Source organism: Alternaria conjuncta (assembly GCF_024043145.1).
Source record: "Alternaria conjuncta strain BMP 0040 chromosome Unknown scaffold_10, whole genome shotgun sequence".
In the NCBI taxonomy this organism is placed as follows: Eukaryota; Fungi; Ascomycota; class Dothideomycetes; order Pleosporales; family Pleosporaceae; genus Alternaria; species Alternaria conjuncta.
Window position 1 is genome coordinate 324,099 of NW_026250099.1, and position 22,619 is coordinate 346,717.

Sequence of the window (22,619 nt, forward strand, 5' to 3'; positions counted from 1 at the left end):
TTGGAGAAGTTCACCATACGGAAGTGCTGCGGCGAAAAGATGCGGCAGAGCTTGGACCAGTCGTGAACTTCACATCCACCACCACTGTTTCTCCGTCTTTTTGCACGAACGCAATGAACAACTTACCGCCAAGTTCACGATACGTATGCCGCAGTTGCATAAAACGGCTGTCGCGCCCACAGTCTAAAACCGTCACGCGATCGCAAGTACGCCTACAGTCCACCGATGCATCTCAAGATGATGCGCCCAACGCGAGGTTACGGATACGGAAGCACTGGAATGGCGATGCCATCGCAAAGTTCAGGCCGACTGCGCCAACACGCAGTATACTGCATATGAGCAAGACGGAGAATAATCTGCGGGTAGAATTGACGGACGAGCAAAAACCATCTGCGGAGGATCTTGAACGAGTAGCGAATGAACCACGACCTCTTACGATGCGAGAGAGACGGCAACAAAACAGAGATGCGCCCATGACCACCGCACAAATGCGAGCAATGCGTGAGAGCCGAAGACACAAGAGAGAGTTGGAGATGGAACAATTAAAAGAAGAAGGGAAAGACATGGAACTAGCGCAAATGAACGCACCACATAAACCTCTTATCAAAAAGCCAAAGAGCGTTGTCATTCGCAAATGGGAGACAAATTTCCCCGCTGGTCGCAAGAAATCGTTCGGAGACGAGCTAGTACCCTCTCCGCCATCAGCGCCCTTGGGCAGACGACCAAAATCCGAGACAACACTAGATTCAGCGCCTGAAACACCGATCAGTTCGCTGTCGCTCAATCTTAACAGATTACAAGACTTCAATTGGTACTGGGATACGTTTCCCCCTACCGTCGCACAGAAGACGACTGCAAACCACTTTTTCACTACCCACGGCCGCAACGCAAAGTTACTACGGAGTATAGCTCAATTCCGTCTCTTCCCCGAGTCTGACGTACCGGAGGTAGCTTTTGTCGGTCGTTCCAACGTCGGCAAGAGCTCGCTGCTCAACGCCGTCGTGAACGCAGATATCAAAGCATTACTAGCGCGTACCTCATCTACCCCGGGTTTTACCAAAACAATGAACCTCTACGGTCTAGGTGCCGGCAACGGCGTAACTATCAAGAAACAAGGCCAAGATCGTGAAAAGATCGTCGGTCTCGGTGGCCTTACCATTGTTGACATGCCCGGCTACGGCGAAGGTTCACTCGCATCCTGGGGTACGGAAATCATGAAGTACATCACCAACCGCAAGCAACTCCGCCGTGTCTTCCTCTTGATCGACGCCGAACACGGTATCAAAGATAAAGACCGCTCCCTGCTCGCATCACTGCGTTTAGCTGGTGTAAGTCACCAAGTTATCCTGTCCAAGCTAGACAAACTATACATTCCCGCTGCCAAAGAGATCAAACGCCACGACGGAAAAGTGCTGCGTCGCTTATCTCCAAAAGGTAGCCCCGAGGAACTCAGAAAGGCGATGGAGAAGTTGAAGTACGACATCCAGCCGCCGGTCGGAGGCGGTGCGCTCGGAGAGATTCTAGGTGTGAGCGCTGAGACGCTGGTAGAAGGGAAGAGGTTGGGTGTTGATCACATAAGGTTTGCGGTGCTGAAGGCTGCGGGGTTGGATCAGAAGTTTAGGAGGGAGAGGAAGTTGCAAGAGGAGAGAGCTGACAAAAGGGCACTTGAGTCAGGCGATTTTGAATAAGTCAAAGATAAAACCGGTACTCCGTTCTCCCAATACACACATACTTTACAACCTCGCCCTCACTCCCTTCTCTGGTATCTCCGGCAACCCGCCCTCCAAATCCCTCGCAATCAAATGTTCCACATCCCCTAGATTGAGATACCGCGGATGGCACTGCTCCAACGACGTTATCCCCAACAACCTCATCGTCGTTTCCAACTCATCTTTCATAATGTCGATAAAGTGCTCCACACCTTCTTGTCCATACGTCAGTGAATACAAAAACGGTCGACCCATTCCCACAGCTTTAGCGCCTAGACACAGTGCCTTTACTATGTCGGTTCCGCGCCGGATACCGCAGTCGAGGTAGACTTCTAGGCTCGAGAAGACTTCGGGGGCGTGGCGTCGGATTTCGAGGAGGGTTAGGAGGGTGGGTGGGGATCTGTTATGCTTTGTTAGCAAACCACTCTTCTCGTTTATGTATGTGGTTGGGGAAGGCTGGGTGGACATACGTATCCAAATTCCTCCCTCCGTGGTTCGTTATCACTATACCATCCAGCCCGTATTTCACAGCTAGCACCGCGTCTTCAACTGTCTGAACGCCTTTTGCTACGATGGGTAGTTTAGTCGCTTTGCGCAGCCACGCGATGTCATCCCAGTTGAATGTATCGTCTATGTAGCCGCCCATGGTGCGACCGAGGCCACCGCCTTTCTTGTCGTTTGTGGCTGCGGCGCCGCTGATGGCGGCTTTGGCGAAGGTTGCTGATTCGACTTTTACGCGCTCGTCGCCCTCTGTAGTATGGAGCTAACATTAGTCTCCGGGTGCTGGAGATGCAGAGAGGAGGGCTTGGTAGGGTGGGATGAGACATACCTCGTTTCCCCTGCACAGGCCCATCAATGGTAAACCACACGCCCTTAATCCCATTCTTCTCTGCATCTTTGAGAAGAGCTTCAGATGCTTTGCGGTCCTTGTTGACGTAGAGCTGGAAGAAGAAGGGTATGGAATCCTTTTTCACGCTTCCTGTGATTTCTTGCATGATAAATGACGCATTTGTTGAGATCTGGCAGCTCGCGTTAGCACATCATCCTTCTCATACTCCCGTCTTTAAGCTCGCACAGCAAACGCAGATATCAACATACACACTGCGCAACCCCCCTCCCCTCACATCCCCTCGCCAATGCCCTTTCTCCCTCCGGATGCGCTAATCGCGCCATTGCCGCCGGACTAACAAAAAACGGCAACTCCACACTCTGCCCCAACATCTTCGTTCTCGTATCAACATGCCGGATATTCCTCAGTAGTCTCGGTCGAAACCAAATACGATCAAACATGCTCTTGTTTGCATCACGCGTCACGAGATTTGTCGCGCCGCTGGAGTAAAAGGCCCATGCTTTCTTGCCGAGGACTTTTTCGGCGACGGCTTCGAAGTCGTAGCTGTTGATCAAACTACTGAGCGGCGGCTTTGAGGCAATTGATAGGGCGGGTTGGGCGGATTCTGTTGGAGGTGGTTTTAGGAGGTCGTAGGAGGGTGTTGAGGACGAGACTTTGCCGATGCGTTTGCCTGGAGCGAGAGTCTTGGATATCAAAGTGGGTGAGTGGACAGAGTTGTAGGTTAGGGAGGCGTCGAGGCCGGCGTGTTTGGTTATTACTAGAGGATGTTAGTAGTGGGCTCTTTGTAATGATGTTGTCCAGTAGAAGACGATATTGACTCAGCAAGTCCCCGTGCGATAGCAAGAAATTTGACTTCTCCTGCCTTGACCAAAAAGATGACACCTTCTTGGATGTTTTCTGCTAGATGACAGGTATCACTCACTCTCATTTCCACCAGGATGACTCGGTATGAACTCTGTTATGTCCCATACCACGTCATCTACCACTATCCAACAGTCTTGTTCACTGGCATGCTTCTTGATCTCTTCTACTGAAACAGATCTGTCTGCCATATTGTCAACCGTCTTGTGATACGACGGATCGCAATGCTTGGACAGTGCTAAAGTTGGAAGTAAGTCCAACACGATTGTAATGTTCGCGAGGCTGTCAATTGGCGCGGCAGCCACCTCGCTAGTCGATCTGCCGACGTGACTGCGGAGAAGTGGGCCCGGCGAAACTCCGATAGCTCGCTGGCAGCGACGAGCATCTAACAACCGCAACCGCGGCCGACACCACTAACACTGGCAAGCACCCAATGATTACGGATACAGTGAGCCGTGTGGAGAAGGTGTCGCGAGCAATATGCCTGCGTCACAAGGGCGTACAGTCGGCCGAAGCACCGCTCCGATGGTTGCAGAGCGCGATTCGTATATGAGTAAAGTTTGTTTGGCAGAGCCGCATGCCATCTCACAATACCCCAGTTCATCAAAAACACAATGCGCATTCTTATCACAGGAGCCGCCGGCTTCATCGGCCAACTCGTAGCGAAGAAACTGCTCGACGACGAGAAGGCAGCACATTCACTCATCCTCACCGACATCATCGAACCACCCATCCCATCAGATGCGCGATCATCAACACGAGCACAAGCCATCAAGGCAGACTTGTGTACAGAATCAGATACTGTCGTCACTAAAGACATAGAAGCCGTCTATGTCTTCCACGGCATCATGTCCTCAGGCGCAGAAGCCGATTTCGAGCTAGGCATGAAAGCAAACTTCGACGCAACTCGCGCACTACTCGAATCTATCCGGAAGACATGTCCAGGAGCGAGAGTAATATACGCATCAAGTCAAGCAGTATATAACAACTCCGTCACATTACCAGTCACGGAATCTCAGATGCCGACACCAGAGACAAGCTACGGCGCGGAGAAGATGATGTGCGAGTACCTCATCACTGAGTACACACGACGCGGCTTTATCGACGGCATCTCACTTCGCTTCCCTACGGTCTCGGTGCGGCCTGGAAAGCCCACCGCCGCAGCGAGTTCGTTCATCAGCGGTATGATCCGCGAACCGATGAACGGCATCAAGTGTGTCATTCCACTAGAGGACAAGCAATGGCGACATTGGCTATGCTCTCCCCGAATATTAGTCCAAAATCTCATCTACGCCGCTACGGACTTCGACATCAATCGCCTCGCCAAGTTCGATCGCTGCCTCAACTTCCCCGGCATCGGCGTCTCAGTGCAGGATATGATGGACTCTCTTGCGAGGGTAGGAGGTAGCGATAAGCTTGAACTGCTTGAGATGAAGGACGAACCTACGTGCAAGAAGATTCTATACTCATGGCCTGCTGAGTTTGACAACACTAAGGCGCTGGACCTTGGGTTCGTGAGAGATACTGGGTTTGATCAAATTGTTCGGGATTATGTGGTGGCTTTCGCACCGAAACAAAATGTGAAGGGGACCGGGCAGGCGAGCCAGAAGATTGAGAGTGTGCAAGTCAATACTGTAGAAGTCGCAGCATAATATATCAATCTACGAATCATTTGAGAAATTATCAAAGCCGCCCTGCCGCCATTTCAACCAGCGCTCTCTTATGACATCCAGACCATTGGGTAGAAATGATTACGTCTGCAAAGATACATGCCTGAGGTTACCCATTCGCATTTCAATGGCCAGGTCACTATTATCTTACACAAACTATCTTGTTCTGTGTTGACACCCGTATCGTATGCAGTACAGCCTTGCGCACTGTCGGTGACTGAATGCACATGCTGCCTGTCGGTCCATTCCGTCACGAGTCGTGTTCGGCTATACATAAAGCACCGTGATCGGCGCATCCCCGGTCCTCCCCTCATCATTCATCCAGATCATTGCCAACTCGCTCAAAGACCGATATTTTAGCACGCAAGCAATAGTTCAGTATGTCTCGGCCAAAATGCCGTGATCACCAGGCTTGGCTGGCTATGACACCTGCTATGCATGTGCGACTTGCATGGACGACCTTACCCGGCCGGGAGACATAGCTAGATGCGGGAACCCCCGCATCTCATCCCACACTAAGCTAGCCAACACCAGCAGGTAAGACGACGACGTGACGATATGGATCCAGAGTGGGAATATAAATTGTAGTCTACCCCAGATTCGTGGGGTAGGTAGCGTCAATTACGCTCCCGCCTTCTGACTACTCTTCTAGCCTTCACGACCGCGAAGCCTCTTCCAATCCATCACCATGGACGTCGAAAAGCACTCTCTGGAGAAGGATGTAGCATGCGAATACATCGAAGCTACAAACGAATCTCGCAACTCCGTCCCCGAGATCCTGCGAAATCACACACCTGAGCAACTTACCGCTCTCGAGAAGAAACTTGTACGAAAGATCGACTTCCGAGCTTTACCTATCTTGATCGTCCTCTTCTTGCTCAACGTCCTTGATCGGAATGCCATTGCCAATGCACGTCTTGGAGGGCTGGAAGCCACACTGGGCATCGATGATGTGGAGTATCAGACTGCCGTTATGGTGTTGTGGGCTGGTTACATCTCCATGATGATTCCGTCGAACATGCTGCTCTCCATCTTCAAGCCTAGGCTGTACCTGCCAACAGTGGTCATCATCTGGGGGATCGTGTCTGGCGCTACAGGATTCGTTCAGAATCACGCTGGACTAGTCGCACTGAGATTCCTGGTCGGCGTAACGGAAGCACCGTACTTCCCTGGGTGTATCTTCTTCCTCTCTTGCTGGTATACACGAAAAGAGCTACCAAGTCGTATCGCCACTTTCTACTCTGGGTACACGCTATCTTCGGCCTTTGGTGGATTGATTGCCGCTGGCATTGTCGACGGCATGGAAGGTCTTGGTGGCTACCCGAGTTGGCGCTGGATCTTCATTCTGGAGGGGGCCCTAACTATTGTTATGGCTTTCGCTGGATATGCGCTTCTCCCGAACTACCCTTCGAACACCTCTTTCTTGTCGCCTGAAGAGACTGCTATGGCACAGTGGCGACTTGACCGCGAAAACGATGGCGTAGCAGATGAAGTGAACGAATCGGTCTTCGTTGGACTGAAGCAGGCTTTCTCTGATCCGAAAGTGGTACGTATCTCTCTCATCTTATCATTGCGTGTCGAGAATCAAAATCCGTAAACCAGTACGCGTTGCTAACGTCGAATGCCACCTCTAGCCATTACTTGTCTTCATCCAGACATGCGCCGTCGTGTCCATGAGCTTCACCTACTTCTTCCCATCCATCGTCCAGACACTCGGCTTTCCACGCGTGGAGACGCTCCTGCTTACAGCACCACCCTACTTCCTGGCCTTCATCTTCTCGGTCGCGAATTCATGGCACTCTGGGCGCTCCGGCGAGCATTGCTTCCATATTGTTGCCGCATGCGTCATCTCTGCGGTTGGCCAGATCATCTCTATGTCAACATACCAGACTGGACCTCGCTACTTCGCTATGTTCCTGCAGGCCATGGGATCCTTTTCTGCCTTCCAGCTCATCTTGCCTTGGGTCTCTGCGACGGTCGCACGACCAAAGGCGAAGAGGGCTGTTACACTGGCATTGGCGACGGCTGTGTCGAATGCGACGAACATCGCTACTGCTTACCTATATCCCGCGTGGAGCGCACCGTAAGTTTCTTGCCATATTCCAGATGAACAGTCACTAACTCAGCGATTTAGCCTTTACCGCATGGGCTGCATCGTCTTGACAGTAGCGTTACTTTGCTGCGCGACTGCGTCATTGGTGCTGCGCTTCTGGCTGCAGAAGCTGAATCGCAAGTCTGACCAAGCGGTCGGTTTGGAGGGTGTCGCTAACGGGCCCGGCCTTCTTTTCCGCTATACTTTGTGAACAGGCCATACGTACCTAACATTCATATTGGTTCCGACACTACACTATCGCATCATTGTTTCTGCTTTCCCCTCATCATGGTGCTCTCATACTTTGTGACTGTCCGTGTCGTGGTTATTCCGGGAACATCAGCAAGTCTGCCCAGGTGCTTTTCTCAATGAGCTCTGTTTCTAATCCTCGCTCCTCCCGAGTCTCATTCATTTCTGTGTAACATCCTACATGGATTTTCTTGGCCTAACCCCCATCTCTTGCATGGGTGGCATCTAGTTCCACTGGCGGTCCAGATATGATATGCACACTCGTCGACCCAGCCTCGACTGGAGCCGACGTTCCATCGGTCTCAGCCCTCCAATGGCCACCTACAAAGCGTTTTGAGTCGCGCGCATCTCCATCTATCTCTGCGACCCCGATCTGAGCGGTTGTCTCTTGCTCCTGCTCCTGTTGCTGTGTATCCTTCTGTTGTTGTCGTTGTCGTTTCCGCCTTCGCCATAAAAACAACAGAAATACGACACCAATTATGACAGAGACGCAAACTCCAACCCCGATGCCGGCTTTGGCGCCTAAACTCAGCCCCGAATCTGGACTTGGCGAGGCCCTTGGTGGCACTGAAGAGGAATCGGTTGACGACAGCGTGGTTGATAGTAGCGAGGGGGGTGTAGGAGAGGTGCCAAATGAAACACTCATCACGGCTGCAAGAGAAGATGCGTAATCCTCAGGGAAGAACGCAAGGTCGCTAGAATGCCAGTAGACGGAGGTCGGCGAAGCGAAAGCTACAGCTGAGGAAATCACCGTCTCACTCTTTAGAGAAAGGGTCGTGCACCCCCCCCCGGTGGTGCACAACACCGTGTTCTTATCGAACATATTGAGAAACGTGGAGGTCTGTCCAAATCTATCGACCCACGTGGTGTTGAACCGAGCAAGCACAGTCGTGGTTTCCGACACGGTTTTTTTGCACATCCGCACTGAAGGATCGCTGATCATGTCGCTAAAATACAGTTAAATGAGTGATTCACATGGGACAGTATTAAATAGCTTACTCGTTGCAGCAATCTCCCTGCCAATAGAGGTCATCCCCGAGATGGAATTCCCATATTCTGGCGAGGGTTTGGCCATGGCCGCACATTCCTGGGCTATACACCGGTGTTGTCCCGTACGGATTACAATCTGAGTAATAAGATGAGTCGAAAGCTCCAGGATAGCTGAACGACACCTCTAGTCCACTATAGAGTTGTTCATTGTCACCATCCGAGAGGTACATCCAGCGTGTCGAGCATGACGCTGGAGGAGTGAATACAGTCACAAGCGGCGGTAAAGACGTCGGGCTGATGTCGCTGTACAATGAATTTGACTGCAAGGTGGCAGTAGCAACTGATAAATTCATGATAAGTGGAATTGGTAGAGAAAAGAAGACAGTGCAGTATGTGCGGGGCGAAAGAGAACGCGAAGGTTTTGGCCAGCGGTACGAAACTTGGTTTCAAATGTGGAGAAACGACAAGCATCGAACTATTTTCTGATTGGTAGCGTTGCTACGCCGCAATATGCGGCGTGGCTATTGGCGCGTATATGTGAACTCCATGCAGGAGCTGCAGCCTGTACTACACGACGGGCCGATCCAATTTCTCCCTGTACTTTGTCCTCAGTTTTTACTAGACAAAATGTAAAGATACAGTACCCGAGTTGGCTATTTCGGAAGCTTGTAGGTTTTGCAGTTCGTATTCGTTGCAATGCACTTCGCGAGCGCAAAATCGCAAGAGACGAGCAAGGGTATGCATTGTTTAGTTCCACAAACGAGTATAGACGATACCTTGTGCGCCTTGTCTGTGGTGATCGATGCCATAATAGGGTACCTGCAGTCCTGTTGTATGCACGACGGGTATGCAAGCAACAGTGACTCAAGAGAACGATAGGCATCGCTCAATTGCCATCATGAAAGCGCCCTTCTCTTTTCCGTATCCTCAACGGTCTCTCGCCCGCTGTGTGCTATCCAGCTCCACCGGCGACCGCGGCACCACACCTCCCGTCCCAGCTTCGACGGGGACCGATCTTCCATCCGCCTCAGCCCTCCATTTAGTATCCACAGGGTGCATGAACCCTTGCGAGTTCCCGTCCATCTCCGCCTCGTTCGGCTGCTGAAGGCGTTTTCTCTGCTGCTTTTTCCTCCGCCTCAAGAACAAGAGGATAACGATACCGATGATAACGAATAGGCCTATGCCGACTGCTATACCCGCTATAGCGCCAGGACTTAAGCCATCATCTTTTGAGTCCGGAGTTGGATCCTCAGTCGTATTGTTGCCTCCAAATGTAGTGTCAACCAGGGACGCGAGTGACGAAGCATACTCGGTAGGAAAGTTCGACAAATCTCTTTCCTCCCAATACACCCCGAAGGGAGTAGCAAAAGCCATACCAGAAGATAACACAGTCGGCCTCTGCAGCGTCGTCTGATCTGCGCAAGTCTGGGAACCCCCTGACCTTGTACAAAACCTCGTTGCTGTGTCAATGCCCGAGACGATTTGAGTCCTATCCCACTGGTCTATAATTGTCGTCGTGAAATTTGCGAGCGCGGTCCTAGGAGTCGAAAACTCGCCTTCGCAGTCCTGTCCAAGAACTGTCATGGACATTCCCCTGGTGGATACGTAAGCCCGGGTTTAGAGATTCGGATTCAGCCGTGGGCAAACAACCTGTCGCAACACCATCCTCTCCACCTTCGCGTGCTGCCAAAGCGCTGCTCCTCGATACCAGCTATCGTTTGTTGTCTTGTACATATCCCCGGGCTGTAATACGGCTGATCTACCGGCTGGAGGAAAGGGCGGCAAGACTTGTAGTAGTTCGCTGACAGAAGATTCTGGACGCGCGTTACCACGAGATCACCATTCGCGGATCGCCAAACGAGACTGTTATCTCCACTTCGGATGTTCGTGGTGTTGACCGGATTTTGTATCCATTGAGTCGCGCATCCCGGGCTAGGATCGTATCTAGTCGTCAGAGGGGGAGGATCGCCGGATGGACCTGAACTGCTCCATTGCGCAAGGTCCGTAACAATGGCTATGCTGGAAAGCACCATGCTTGATGTTGGTTGAAGATCGAACGGGCAACAAGAACAAACGTTTCAGGAGAAAGGGCTTGGGAACACGAGAACTATGAACTCGAAGTCAGCGCATAGTAGTTGAGACATCGGCGACTTGAAGGTTGCGGGGCGGCCACCAATCTTCCGACATGGCTGACCGGTGGCCCGCCTGCAGCCACCAGATGAACGGCGACCTCTCATAACCAGTCTACTAACACAAGCAAGCCTTGTCAGGCGGAGCGGACCCTATCAGCGGTGTCGCGCTGTCCCGCCCGCAGCCACAGAGTAACACCTAACAGCCCTGCCGCATCACAAGGCTGGCCCCCACACCGTATCGGAAACCGGTAACAAGCTGCGAGATCATCTAGGTCATTAGTCGTAGGCGCATGGATGCGACTGAACGCCGAACTGGACGCCTTATTCTCTTTACCCACATCATAGAGCAGGCCCATCCAGGTAAGGTCGATGGTAGGTGGGAGCACGACTGATGTTAGAGTTTGCGATGCAGGGGAGATGCGCAACCTGTCCGGAAATAGAGTGGATATGAACTAGTGCCAAACAGAAGAGAAGCAGACAATCAACGAAGCACAGCCGCAATTGCCCAAGATACAGCAGCGTGCACCAGTGGCTAGGCAATCGCATGAGGCTGAGGGGTCTTACACTGCCAGGCTGCTCTGTCAATAGAATCTAGCCCCAATCTCTTCAGGCTGTGCACCAAGAAGACCTCCAGAATTCAATAACCATTGCGAAACAAGACCGGGCCCCAGTTTGAATGAAATGCGTATTCTCTCCTTGGTAAGGTGTCGCATCTGCGGTCCATCAATTCTCGTTCGTGCAAATTGTTGTAAGATCTTCCTCGCGTTTGTTTCCAAGATGTCAATCTGCATGGTGTATGCTTCGCCCTTCCATCCCGATACCCAGATATGCGTCATTGATCCCGTTCCCTCTGCGTACCATCCAATTCCACGGGCGGCCCCGGAATGATCCTCACACTTGTCGATCCAGCTTCTACCGGCTCTGAAGTCCCGTCTGTCTCAGCTCTCCATTTCCCACCCATGAAGTGCTTCAAACCTCTTGAACTTCCTTCCATCTCAGGCACGTCCGGTGCTGTAGACGTTCTCGTTGCTTTCGTCTTCGCCAAAGATACAGGAGGATAACGATGCCGGCTATGACCAATGCGCCAATTCCAACGGCTATACCGGCTATGGCTCCGGGGTTCAGACTGGAGCCTTTGTTTTCAGCGTCAGCAGCTGGGCGTGCTGGTTCCGGAGATGTAGTGTTGGATGGAGTTGCAGCTGTGAAAGGGACGTTGATCATTGAAGCGAGCGACGACGCGTACTCGACTGGGAAGTCAGTCAAATCGCTGGTTTCCCAATACACCCAGAATGGTGATGCAATTGCGGAACCGGATAGGACCTCAGTCGGTGGGTGCCGCATAGTCGTTACATCAGTGACTTGCACCCTAGACCCGCTCGTGTCCTCAGAGCATAAATCCGTTGTTAAATCCACAGCAACTACCGTGGAGTTCCCAGGGTCACAGAGGGTCCACGCGGAGCTTAAGATAGTGGTGAAGTATGTGTAAGCCTTCCACGGAGATGTGAAAGACTTTTCGCACATGGCCGTTGAGCCAAGTGTCATACCCCTGTGTGCATATGTAAGCCGTTTGTGTACTTAATGTTCTTCGAACGGGGATAACAACCTGTCGCAACAGAGTCCAAGCCATAGCACCGAGCTTGGAAAACGCGCTTCGGTTATGCCAACCAAATCTTGATCAGACGTACATATCCCCGGACTATATTGTGGACTTGTCTGGGAATACGGATTGCAACGTGTGAAATAGCCGGTTGGCTGACCATAGTCACGGTTCTCGTATCCACTCCATATCCGCCCTGGCTCAGTTGCATCACGTATCCATTGAGTTGAGCAATTGGCTGGAGGCTCGAAGATAGTTGTCAGTGGAGCATATCCAGTCCCCCATATACCATACCAGTCCTTTGGATCCGTGACAGTAGTTGTGTAAATTGAGACCATGCTTGCTATTGGAAACGACGAAACGCAGGAAAACAAGTGAGATGAAAAGAACGAAAGGAACAAAGAAAGGAGCTGGAAGGCTTGACAATATGAGGAAACCAGAGCGTTCCTGCTCGGGTACCGCTAATCTTCAAAGCTTACCGGTTAAAGCCCTTTACATAGTTTCCCATAACCCGCGACGCAGTGTCGCAACCAAACCATCGGAACTGCCAATACATTTACGATAGAAGTAGGAGACTTGATCGGTGTTAAAGAGGCGAAGTTATGCAGTAGAAGCGCCCTTCCCGCCTTGTCATTCGTCCTGTGCTGTAGTGCTGACACCCAGTTAGGCCTTCGAGGAGATAAGACGGATATAAGCCAACGCTCGACCGTAAGGGCTATCTCATAATCCTCATTTATTACCACCGAATTAGCTGTTATGATAGACGTTGAAAGGATTGCGGAGTTCATAGATATTGGAAAGCGGTGAGGGCTCGTCAAAATAGCAGGTTAGCAGCATACATGCGCACAGAATCGGTGCAAAGTGAAGACGATAACTTGTATTGAAGTCGGCATAGACTTCGTAATCCATGCAGATCATCCATCTTACGCATGTCGCCTTCAACTCACATCTAGTTGGGCGCTCCAGTACCACGCGGCCTGTGGGCCACAGCGCGATGCCTTTGCGGCTCTTCCCTGTACCTATGAATTGTTAGCATAGCTTCGCAATCCTGCGTCTCAATGTTGACTTACTTCTTAACGATCCTCTCAATAGAGTCCAGCCCCTTCTCGAGGACATCCATCCTCGGTCCATAACTCAACCTGACAAAGTGATGGCACGGCGAATCGAACAGATCCCTACGACGGCTAGGGTTCAAGTCGAAGAAAATACCGGGAACAACAATGACCTTCTCCTCGAGACAAGCCTGGAAGAAGTTCAAACCGTCGTTGATACCCTCAGGTAGGTTTGACAGATCGAGCCACAGGTAGAAGGTCGAGTTGGGCATGTACGGGAACTTGAAGCCGATTTCCTGGAGACGGCCGATGACGAAGTCGCGCTTGGTGCGGAAGTGCATTTGCAGAGCGCGCATCTCGTTGCGGACGCGGGGTGGTGAGAGCATTTCTACGGCGGCTTCTTGGAAGGGCACGTTGCAGCCTCCGTCGAGGTAGGATCCGCAGGAGCCGATGGCTTGGATGAATTCCTTGGGGCCGATGACCCATGCTACACGCCAGCCGGGGAGACGGAAGCGCTTGGTGAGTCCGTCGATGATGAGCACGTCGTCCTCGTCTACGTCTTCGACGTTGTCGGCGGCGGAGATGACGGTGCCGTCGCAGTTGGTGGTGTAGTTGTATCCGCAGTAGAATTCATCCATGATCAGGGTTGCGCGGTCTCGGCAGATGTTCTGGATTTGTGCGAGTTCGGGGTTGGTGACCATCTACAAAGGTGAAGAAACGAAGTCAGTGTATGCCTCCATGCAATATTTCCAGCTACATACCTGGCCAGTCGGGTTCCTCGGGTTCGATGTAAGGATAACAGAGGTACCGCGAGCGATTTCCTCAGCAATCTTGTCGGGAGACATGTGGTACTGATCGGCCTCGCCCAGGGGAACGGGAATAGCAGCGATGTTACGGAAGAGCGACAACATCTCGTTGTACGCAGTGTAGTCTAATCTTGTCAGCACCAGCCATAACCCGCGATTCCAATCTGAACATACCAGGAATGAAGAAGCCCAAGTAGCAGTTACCCAACACAGCAGCAATACGGATCAAACCCGCACGTCCACCAGGCACAATACACACATTCTCCCATGTATACTGACTCTTGCGCCACTTGCGGTGGTGCTCGTTGTATAGTGTCGCGACCGCCTCTCTCAGCGGCCTGATACCAGCAGTTGGGCCGTACTCTCTGCCATGGGCACTGATATCGACTTCCTTCGGCCTCTCAAAGCAGCCTTTGATGCTGTCGTCGACTTCGGGCGCACCCTGACCTAGGTTCGCCCATTCTTCGGGGTGTTCGAGGAATCCGTGCTTGTAGGCTTGTTCGGATGTCCAGACGACACCTGTGGAGGCGCGCGTGGCGTCGAGACCGGCGTGTGGCTTGTGGCCTTCGTGCGACTGGCGGAATTGGCGATGGATGGAGGATCCGAGTTCTGGGATGTGTTAGCACTTGTGACCTTTAACACATATCCTTCCAGTTTGTAAAGACCTGATTCGTGTCTGGTATGCGACATGGCTGCAAGGAACAACGCAGGGAACGAAGTGCGATAAGAAAAGCGGCTAAAAAGACAACGGCACCTCCAACAAGACTCTCCAAAAAAGCGCGCAAAAGTTGGAGAAAGACCGATAGGAACCTCAAGCGGTAACATCGGAATGCCTAAGCTCCCCAAACCCCCATCTTAAGCAGCGCGGCGCCCCCAATTTTCTCAGATCCACTTCCATTGGGTTGTACACCTCAGGAATGACGTAGCCAACAGCAATCGCGGAAGAACAAACGGGTAGGTAGGTACGTACCACTCTCGCTAGGATCCTTCGAACTCGAAAAGCGCCTCTGGGAGAAGGCGCCCTTGAGATGACTGACTTTGTCTGCCGAGAAAGACATGGTGTGTGTAGAGTTTGGTGGTTGCGCGAAATCAAGCTTTTGCCTAGCTTTCGATGATGGAGGGGTGGGTGCGCAGATCTGCGTAGTGGGGTGGAAGGAAGGAAAGACGGCAGGTGGTATCAACAGAACAGAGCGAGCAATGTTCAAGAAATGAGGGGCTCAAGGGATAGATAACTTGGGTATGTAGGGTAGGTAAGGCGCATCGGCCCTTTATAACTCGCCGTACGAAGTAAACACGCGTGTCGTGGTGCCCTCTCGCACGCCGCTCGCACGCACGCCAGGTAGGGCATCCACCCACAAACGCATGCATGCACGCATCCACAACTGCACATGTGCGAGCTGCGTTGGTAGCTAGCCCGATGCCGTATGTGACATTCCTTCTTCCGCTTCAGCCACCGGGGATAACACAGACACGCCTTGCGACGTTGCTCAGACAATCCCTACTCCCTAATCAATTGCCTCACGGAGATGATGGAGGCTTACGTCCCGGATCGGCGCGTGCCTTTAGCCTCTAGATCGCAAAGAGCCCTCATCCTGGGTTCACTTGTCCTTCACCGCTTGACGGTATGCGTAGCGTACGGTAGTTAGTGCTGCCGACCGCGTCGAGGCCGATGTAAGAACTTAGTCCATGCCACATGGGACGGATATGCAGGTCGGCATTGGCGTGGAGAAGACGCCATGCACGACGAGCGACATCGAAAGCCAGCCATGCTTGCTGCCCATGCAGACCCCTCCAAAGGTGTGGCCAAACAACCCCCTGTCAGCTTACGCCTCAGCACCGCCAGATGTCACAGCTGCAGCTGCAAATGTCATCACCGATATGAGGCTTGTAACACTGGTCGCTGATCCGCGGTTCCGTGGCGCCCAAGGGGAATAATGCCTCACCCAGCCACAATAACAGCCTTACGATCGTGGGCCCACTCATATTTCCTGTCCGCGGGCCAGGCACACGGTTTACTCAAGACCCGAAACTCTCCGATCAGCAGTTCGTGAGAGAATTCACGCAAAAAAGGAGTTGATTCAAGTTTCAGAGTGGTGTGCGGTCCAAGCAGAATTTCTTGACAAACCGAATACTTCCGGTACACCATGTCTCTTCCAAACCACATGGACCGAATTAGTCTAATGTTCAAGTTCAGCGACACGAGGTAATACGGAGTAAAAATATCCATTCCTATATACAGACATGCACAATTACTCTCATCATATTCCTACAGCAGCACCACCACCTGACTAACTAAAACCCAAACACAAGGAAAAGGACATTGCACAAAACAAAACAGCAAACTACTCTACAGGCTCATCCTCAAGCAACTGCTTGAAGCTAAACGGTTCAAACGCCACACCATCACCGATGAAATGCTTGCTCATAGCCTCGACCCAGTGCAAACGCAGCGAATGCAACATGGCACTCGTACCCTCCATGACACACAGCACGGCAACCGTGAGTGCGAACCAGAAGTAAAAGACAAAGACCATGATGAAGGCGCCGCCGACGCCGGTGAAGGCAAAGGCGTTCTTCATGGTCATTTCCCAGAGGACGATGGAGAGACGTTGATGGGCGAGGGAAAGGGCCCAGAGACGGAGGTACGAGGCTGTGTGGGAGACGCAGTTGAGGCAGAATTCTAGAGAAGGATGTTAGTAGATGTGGTATGAGGGCGATATGGGGAACTTACCGATGGTGTGAATGACCTGGTGGATCATGACTTCACTGAATTCAAACTCCTCGTGATCTTCGCCGTGGCCAATGTCCTGGGTGATCATGGCAATGCCATCGTCGTCATCTCCATAGCTATCACGTCCGTTGGCATGACCGTTCTCGTCGTCGTCGTCGAGCGCGCTGACTCGCGAGTTCTCGCCGATGCCACGGTAGCCCATTGCGCGAGCCTTGTTGTGCTCGTAGCGGAGGTAGAACGGCTTGAGGAACAGAAGGACGGGAACGCAAGCAAGCGCCAACAAGAGGAGAACCACTTGAATGCCTGCTTGATGAGGGTAGAGCGGCTGGGTGCCAGCCTCGAGTGTACCGGGACTCAAGAACATGTAGATCAACATGTTGAGTAGACTGGGCGGGCTCTCGCCACGCGCAGGCCAGTCGATGCACCATTTGTACACAATGGTAAAGGCGAGGTAACCGAAGATGGACTGGAAGAAGATCATACCGGGAACGAAGTTACCCCAGATGTCAATCTTGGTCTTGAAGTAGCGAGCGTTGACAAGCGACCACATCAGGGAGAAGGTCATGTGGGTCCAACCGAGCAAGATACTGAGCTTCATCTTGTAACTGTTGGAGAACAGCAGATCATTCTCGGTGTCGTGCCAGCGGTAGTCCAGACCGAAGGGGTAGGTGTAACCTTCCACACGGCTCGAGGTTGGGCCCTTGCCGTCGTTGTCCCACACCCACATAGACTTGAACCAGGGCAGTCCGAGAGAGAAAGCGTCGCAGTATAGAAGACCGGTGTAGATGGAGAAGAGACCCATCATGAAGACAATGTAACGACCGTAGAACATCATGGAGAACAACTCATCGAGCTTGCTGCGCTCGAGTCGCTTCTCAAAGTAAATCATGGCGCAAGCTGCGAGAAGCATAATGACACCGTGTCCGGCATCACCGAACATGACAGCGAACATGAACGGGAACGTAACGATGGCTGGCAGCGCAGGGTTGACCTCGCGGTACTTGATCGTTCCGTAGGCATCGATGATGGTCTGGAAACCCACTGTGAACCTGTTCGACTTGAAGTATGTCGGTGGCGTCTTGGTGGTCTTGATCTGGTTGACAATGGTGGGCACTGACAGGCCAGCACGCTCGTTGACATCTGACAGGGTCGACTTGATCAGACCGAGGGAGTTAGTAGGGGCCCATGCCTCAGCAATGAGCGTCTTGCGCTGGTGGTCGTAGGAGAATTTGTTCAACGTCTCATAGGTAGCCTTCTCTTTCTTGATGACGACCATCCAAGCTGCGAGGTTGCGTCCTATCGCAGTCAACTCGGCATCGAGGGTGGACTTGGTGTTCTTCAGGACGCTAGCCAGGTCACTCAGGCGGGTGTTGACTTCGCGAATCTGGTCGCGGCGGAGCTCGCTGTTCTCGTCCACGCTGTAGAGGTCGGCGCCGAGCGACTCTGAGATCTTGCGGATCTTTGCGATGATCTCTTTGCCGTGCGCGAATATGATGAAGACGTTCTTGTTGGTTTCCTCGTTGTTCTCCGGGTTGATGATGGCCTCGGGGATCTCCGACTGGTTCATGTACAAGTTACCGCGGAGAGTACGCCACAGGATGCGCTCGAACGCGGCAATGCGTTCGCGAGGAATGACACCAGCGACGAAACCGATGTTCATGACAGTGAAAGAGCGCTCGGCACCCGTGTCACCCTGTCCGTTCTGCTCAACATCCTGGAGCAGCGGCGCGTCGTCATCATCAACAGAGTCCCTAATCTGCTCAGTCTGGCCACGGGCCCGGTCGAAGAAGCCACCAGCCTCTCTCAACACCCATCGCCACTCTGTGAGCTCCACCTCGCGCTTCTTCAGTGTCTCGTAGCTCTCGTTCAACGAAGAGATTCTCTGCTCCAAGCTCTGGCTCTTGTCCGCGAGCTCGTCGATCTCGGAGGCGGAAGGCGCAGTGAAGGGGTTGTTGAAGTCGTAGATGGAGCGCATCGAGATGTCCGACTTCTCCATCTGGGCGCGAAAGTAGCGGAGCTGGCGTTCCACGTTATCGAGGCGGCGAATCTCCTGGGTGAAAGTACGTTGGAAGGCGGTCGTGTCGGCGTTGAGCTAGTACATCTTGTCAGCTTCCCATGCCATCACATCCGTCCCAGAGCTGCCAGAGAAGCTCCAGAACACGTCTGCCTGTGCTCACATCTCTAAAGTCCATGACACCAAGCTCTCCGAGGCCTGAGACGACCTCGCGGCCAATCTCGTTGGCGATGTACAGCTGGGTCAAGGACATGTCCGCGGAGCGGAACATGGTGTCCTTGTTGGGCGCCATGATGGCGGATCGGGAGACAAGACTTCGGGCGAGGTGTGCTTGTCCCGGAATTCGATGGGGGCGGGTTATGCGAGATGGAGGTTGATGGAGCGAGAGCTGCCTCGAACGCCTGCGCGATGATGATGCGGCGAACCCAGTGCCAGCTCTTAGCGTCTTGACGCGCCAAGCCCCGCTACTGCATCCATGCCAACCACACCCATTCACCATCTAAAAGCAATTCACAAGCAATACAAGCAATACAATGAGGTCTGCTGTTGTTCGCCGTCGCGAGATCGTGGTGGTGAAACCAATATTTATTTATCTAAGTAGTTGACGAGCAACAAAGCCTTACACAGGCATTCGCCTACTTGACGCCTCTCCAACCCCGATACATTGCTGCTTGCCATAATGCAAGAAGCCAGGAGAAGACCGGAATATCAAATGTCGAGGAATCAAAGTTTAGCTTTATTAGGACAGAGTAGAAATATCCAGACTAAGAAAGATACAGCCACCGAACGCAAGACGCAGAACACCATGCAAACGTAAGCAGATCATCTCTTGTGTAAAAGAGCCACATCGTAAGCAGCTGAGAAAAGACCGATACCCGCCAGTACATTTGATAATATGAATGTTTTTGTGTCGCTTGCTGTCGTGACCGAGGGAAAGAACCAAGTTACGCTGTCGAATGTGCTTCGCCTAGAACACCGAATATCCCAATCGAAAGCCAGATGCGCCATGCTCGACTGCAAGGAAGGAACTGTATAGTTGGACGTAACATGTCGAAATGCAAAACCGATAATCAGAGCGATTGTGAGATGGGACATGGGTGGCAAGGATCTAGTCGTCTATTGTTGCGGGTAGAATGTCGCGGGCTGCATTTGCTGTGGGTAGTAGTAGGCGCCGTCCGGACCAGGTGTCATCATGCCTCCCATCCCAGGAACGGCATAGCTAGGCTGAGCATAGTTCTCTACTGGCGGCGCCGGGTAAAGCGAGGCGGAATCGACGTAGTATGTCATGCCGTTTTGCTCGTAAGCCACCATGTTGGGAGGACCAGCCGGAGCTGGTGGAGCCGCAGGAGGAGGAGGAGGAGGAGCAGACACCGGCATGACATAGCCTGGCTGTTGAGCGCCAGGAACGAACATTGGCACCATGCCGGCAGGGGCCATGTATTGGGGCTGGGCGCCGTTTTGAGGATAGTAGTATCCCTGTGGCACAAAGGCTTGTGGCTGGAAGCCAGGCTGCGCGTAAGGCTGGAATGCGGGAGCGTGGATGGCTCGTTCGGGAATGTTGGGTGTGCCGGTCGACACTTGGCTTGGGTACGAAGGGTGACGTCCATGCTGATAGTATGGCTGCTCGACCGCAGGAGCAGCTCCATTGATGTGCGCGGGAACTTGCTGATGGAAGGGTTGCTGCTCTTGTTGTTGCGGGGGGTTGAAGCTCATAGATGCAGGCGATTCGATACCAGCAACAGAGACAGTCTTCTGCGGGCGGGGCTGGTGCATCGGAAGTGAACCCTGCCAGTTCTCCCGGTAGGTAGGCTTCTGTGGAAGAGGGTAAGGTGGCTGCACAGCGCCGTTCGTGGGCGAGATCATGGACGGTCCATTGGGCATCCGAGGGCCACCAGGCGGGAGGCGCACGACAGGACGACTGGGATCAACGAAACCACCGTTACGTGACATGATGGAACCAGCCGGAGAGACGAGATTGTCCCGGCCCATCTCGCGTGCAATGGACGACCGCCTGCTCATGGCTACACTTGGCGAGTATACACTGCCTCCGTACGCGCTTGTCCGTCTGCTTGAGAAGCCTCCGCCAAAGGATCCAAATCGACCGCGACCCCGGCCGAAGCCTTGTTGGTTGGGTCGAAGGGCCCTTGGGATGAAGATGAAGGAGCGCTCTGTGGTGGGGAAGATGTAGCGCGGTGGAGCCGGAGGTAGGGATATGCGGACTGGCTTGTCGCGACGGAGGGGTGGCCGATGGTTGGGCAGACGAGTGTGCGACTTTATGGGGACGTTCTGGAAGTGTATAGGGCCCTTCATGTTGGGCAGGAAGACGCGTACCATGGCATTGTGCGTATGCGTCGTGGTTGAGAAGTTGCGAGCTGGCGGTGGCTTCTGGCTAGGGCCCGGCGGTACTCTCGATGCGAACATGGGACCATTGGAAGGATGGTGTCCGGCGTGGGCGTGAGAGCCGGGCGCGTTGACGGTCTCGTGCAGGTCGTGCTGCCAGGGGGAATCCGTGGCTTCCTGTGGCTGTGGCCGCATGCTAGAGGACGTGTTAGTTGAATGTCTCCATGCTCTCCGCGTCTGTACGTACTTGGCAGGGGAAAAGGGCCCGCCGATGGGAGCACCCCGCCCACGCCCACGGCCTGCGGGCCTGAAGCCATTCTGACCAGGAGCATGCCGTGAGTCGTGCATGAAGAAGGCGCCGCGGTTGGGGATGAAGGCGGGATCCGAGTCGCGCTTCTTCTTGTACTCCTCATGCTCCCGCCGCCGCCGCTCCGCCAGCGTCTCTGCCCGCGATTGCGGCGCACCGACGGCGGGTGCGGCTTCCACTGCTGCCACGCCCGTCTCGAAGTCGACCACTTCCGCGTCCTTTCCGTCCTCGCCAATCTTCAGGCCATTCATCATGATCTCCGTCTCCTTCATGGTGGAAAAGGCCACATCGGAGCGGGCGATGGGCGGCGAGGGTTGGCGATTGCTTGCATCCTGGCGAGCCTTTGCATCACGCGCCCCGTTTGCTTTCCGCTTAGGCTTTCCTTGTGTGAGGGAGGGCGCGCTGTCGACTTCGCTCAGGTCGCTGTTGTCGGCGTCGGCGTCCTCGTCGACATCGCTCAGCAGGGAAGCGTCGCTCTGCGAGTCGTCGGCAAGGGTTGCCACCGACTGGCTCTCATCCTCGTCGTCCGTCCGCCTGCGACGCGCGATGTTGGTGGTCCTCTTGCGGGCGGGAGCCATGATTGCGGGGTCTGGGTAGTGGCGGACGATGGAGGCGCGATGTCGTGGGCGTGGGGTGGTCGTGGATCGGCTCGTGTACGGCGGAGCGATGACTCGGCAGCGGAGAAGGTCCGGGAAGAAGAGGCCAGCGACGTGGAGAGCGCCGAGGGTGCGGGTCCAGAGAGTGCAGCGGGTGCAGCGATTGCGGTCGTGATGGGCGAGGGCGAGTGTTGGACGGAGGGCTGGAATCGGATCGGCCAAGGTTGGATGATGTCTGATGCCTGTGAAAAGATATGACGGAGCTTGCCGTTGCGGGAAAGCCTGGTCAGCGCGGAACCGGTTGATGCGCGCTACTCCACAACAACACGTCTCGGAACCAGAATAAAGGCGATGATCAGGCACAAAATGATGCGGAAAAGACAATCATCAAAAGGAGGGCGCCGAGTGCCTCACTCGTTTACCACGTGATTGCTTTTCCCAAACATGCAGCCTTGAAACTGTTTGGGCCATAGCTGCAGGTTCCAGGCTGCGAGCGAACGCTATCGACTCCACGCCTGCAGCTGAACATTTAGTCTACTCCCCAAGGGCGCGTCATCACTCTAGGTAGCAATGCGAAATCAAGTAACAGATCAATAAAATGCAAGTATGTGTTAATAGAATTA

At 53.3% G+C, this 22,619-nt stretch overlaps 7 protein-coding genes across 7 annotated transcripts; 3 read left to right on the plus strand and 4 right to left on the minus strand.

The window, feature by feature from the left end:
• Positions 1 to 113: 113 nt before the first annotated feature.
• J4E85_007184 (uncharacterized protein) lies at positions 114 to 1,688 on the plus strand (the record flags this gene model as incomplete). Its single annotated transcript, XM_051471417.1, has 2 exons — positions 114 to 143; positions 219 to 1,688. 2 exons carry the CDS (start codon positions 114 to 116, stop codon positions 1,686 to 1,688), a joined length of 1,500 nt encoding a protein of 499 aa, XP_051324491.1.
• A 45-nt stretch (positions 1,689 to 1,733) lies between these two features.
• On the minus strand, positions 1,734 to 3,611 carry J4E85_007185 (uncharacterized protein; the record flags this gene model as incomplete). The annotated part of the gene is made up of 5 exons (XM_051471418.1): positions 1,734 to 2,109; positions 2,180 to 2,459; positions 2,539 to 2,728; positions 2,808 to 3,316; positions 3,482 to 3,611. 5 exons carry the CDS (start codon positions 3,609 to 3,611, stop codon positions 1,734 to 1,736), a joined length of 1,485 nt encoding a protein of 494 aa, XP_051324492.1.
• A 423-nt stretch (positions 3,612 to 4,034) lies between these two features.
• On the plus strand, positions 4,035 to 5,072 carry J4E85_007186 (uncharacterized protein; the record flags this gene model as incomplete). The annotated part of the gene is made up of 1 exon (XM_051471419.1): positions 4,035 to 5,072. One exon carries the CDS (start codon positions 4,035 to 4,037, stop codon positions 5,070 to 5,072), a length of 1,038 nt encoding a protein of 345 aa, XP_051324493.1.
• Positions 5,073 to 5,778: 706 nt separating this feature from the next.
• J4E85_007187 (uncharacterized protein) lies at positions 5,779 to 7,393 on the plus strand (the record flags this gene model as incomplete). Its single annotated transcript, XM_051471420.1, has 3 exons — positions 5,779 to 6,636; positions 6,725 to 7,173; positions 7,225 to 7,393. 3 exons carry the CDS (start codon positions 5,779 to 5,781, stop codon positions 7,391 to 7,393), a joined length of 1,476 nt encoding a protein of 491 aa, XP_051324494.1.
• A 5,706-nt stretch (positions 7,394 to 13,099) lies between these two features.
• On the minus strand, positions 13,100 to 15,066 carry J4E85_007188 (uncharacterized protein; the record flags this gene model as incomplete). Its single annotated transcript, XM_051471421.1, has 5 exons — positions 13,100 to 13,169; positions 13,221 to 13,903; positions 13,964 to 14,133; positions 14,183 to 14,617; positions 14,979 to 15,066. 5 exons carry the CDS (start codon positions 15,064 to 15,066, stop codon positions 13,100 to 13,102), a joined length of 1,446 nt encoding a protein of 481 aa, XP_051324495.1.
• Positions 15,067 to 16,350: 1,284 nt separating this feature from the next.
• VPH1 (H(+)-transporting V0 sector ATPase subunit a) lies at positions 16,351 to 19,045 on the minus strand (the record flags this gene model as incomplete). The annotated part of the gene is made up of 3 exons (XM_051471422.1): positions 16,351 to 16,688; positions 16,740 to 18,831; positions 18,917 to 19,045. The coding sequence occupies 3 exons, from the start codon at positions 19,043 to 19,045 to the stop codon at positions 16,351 to 16,353; spliced, it is 2,559 nt and encodes an 852-aa protein (XP_051324496.1).
• An 824-nt stretch (positions 19,046 to 19,869) lies between these two features.
• Positions 19,870 to 21,978, minus strand: J4E85_007190 (uncharacterized protein; the record flags this gene model as incomplete). Its single annotated transcript, XM_051471423.1, has 2 exons — positions 19,870 to 21,289; positions 21,341 to 21,978. 2 exons carry the CDS (start codon positions 21,976 to 21,978, stop codon positions 19,870 to 19,872), a joined length of 2,058 nt encoding a protein of 685 aa, XP_051324497.1.
• Positions 21,979 to 22,619: the final 641 nt, after the last annotated feature.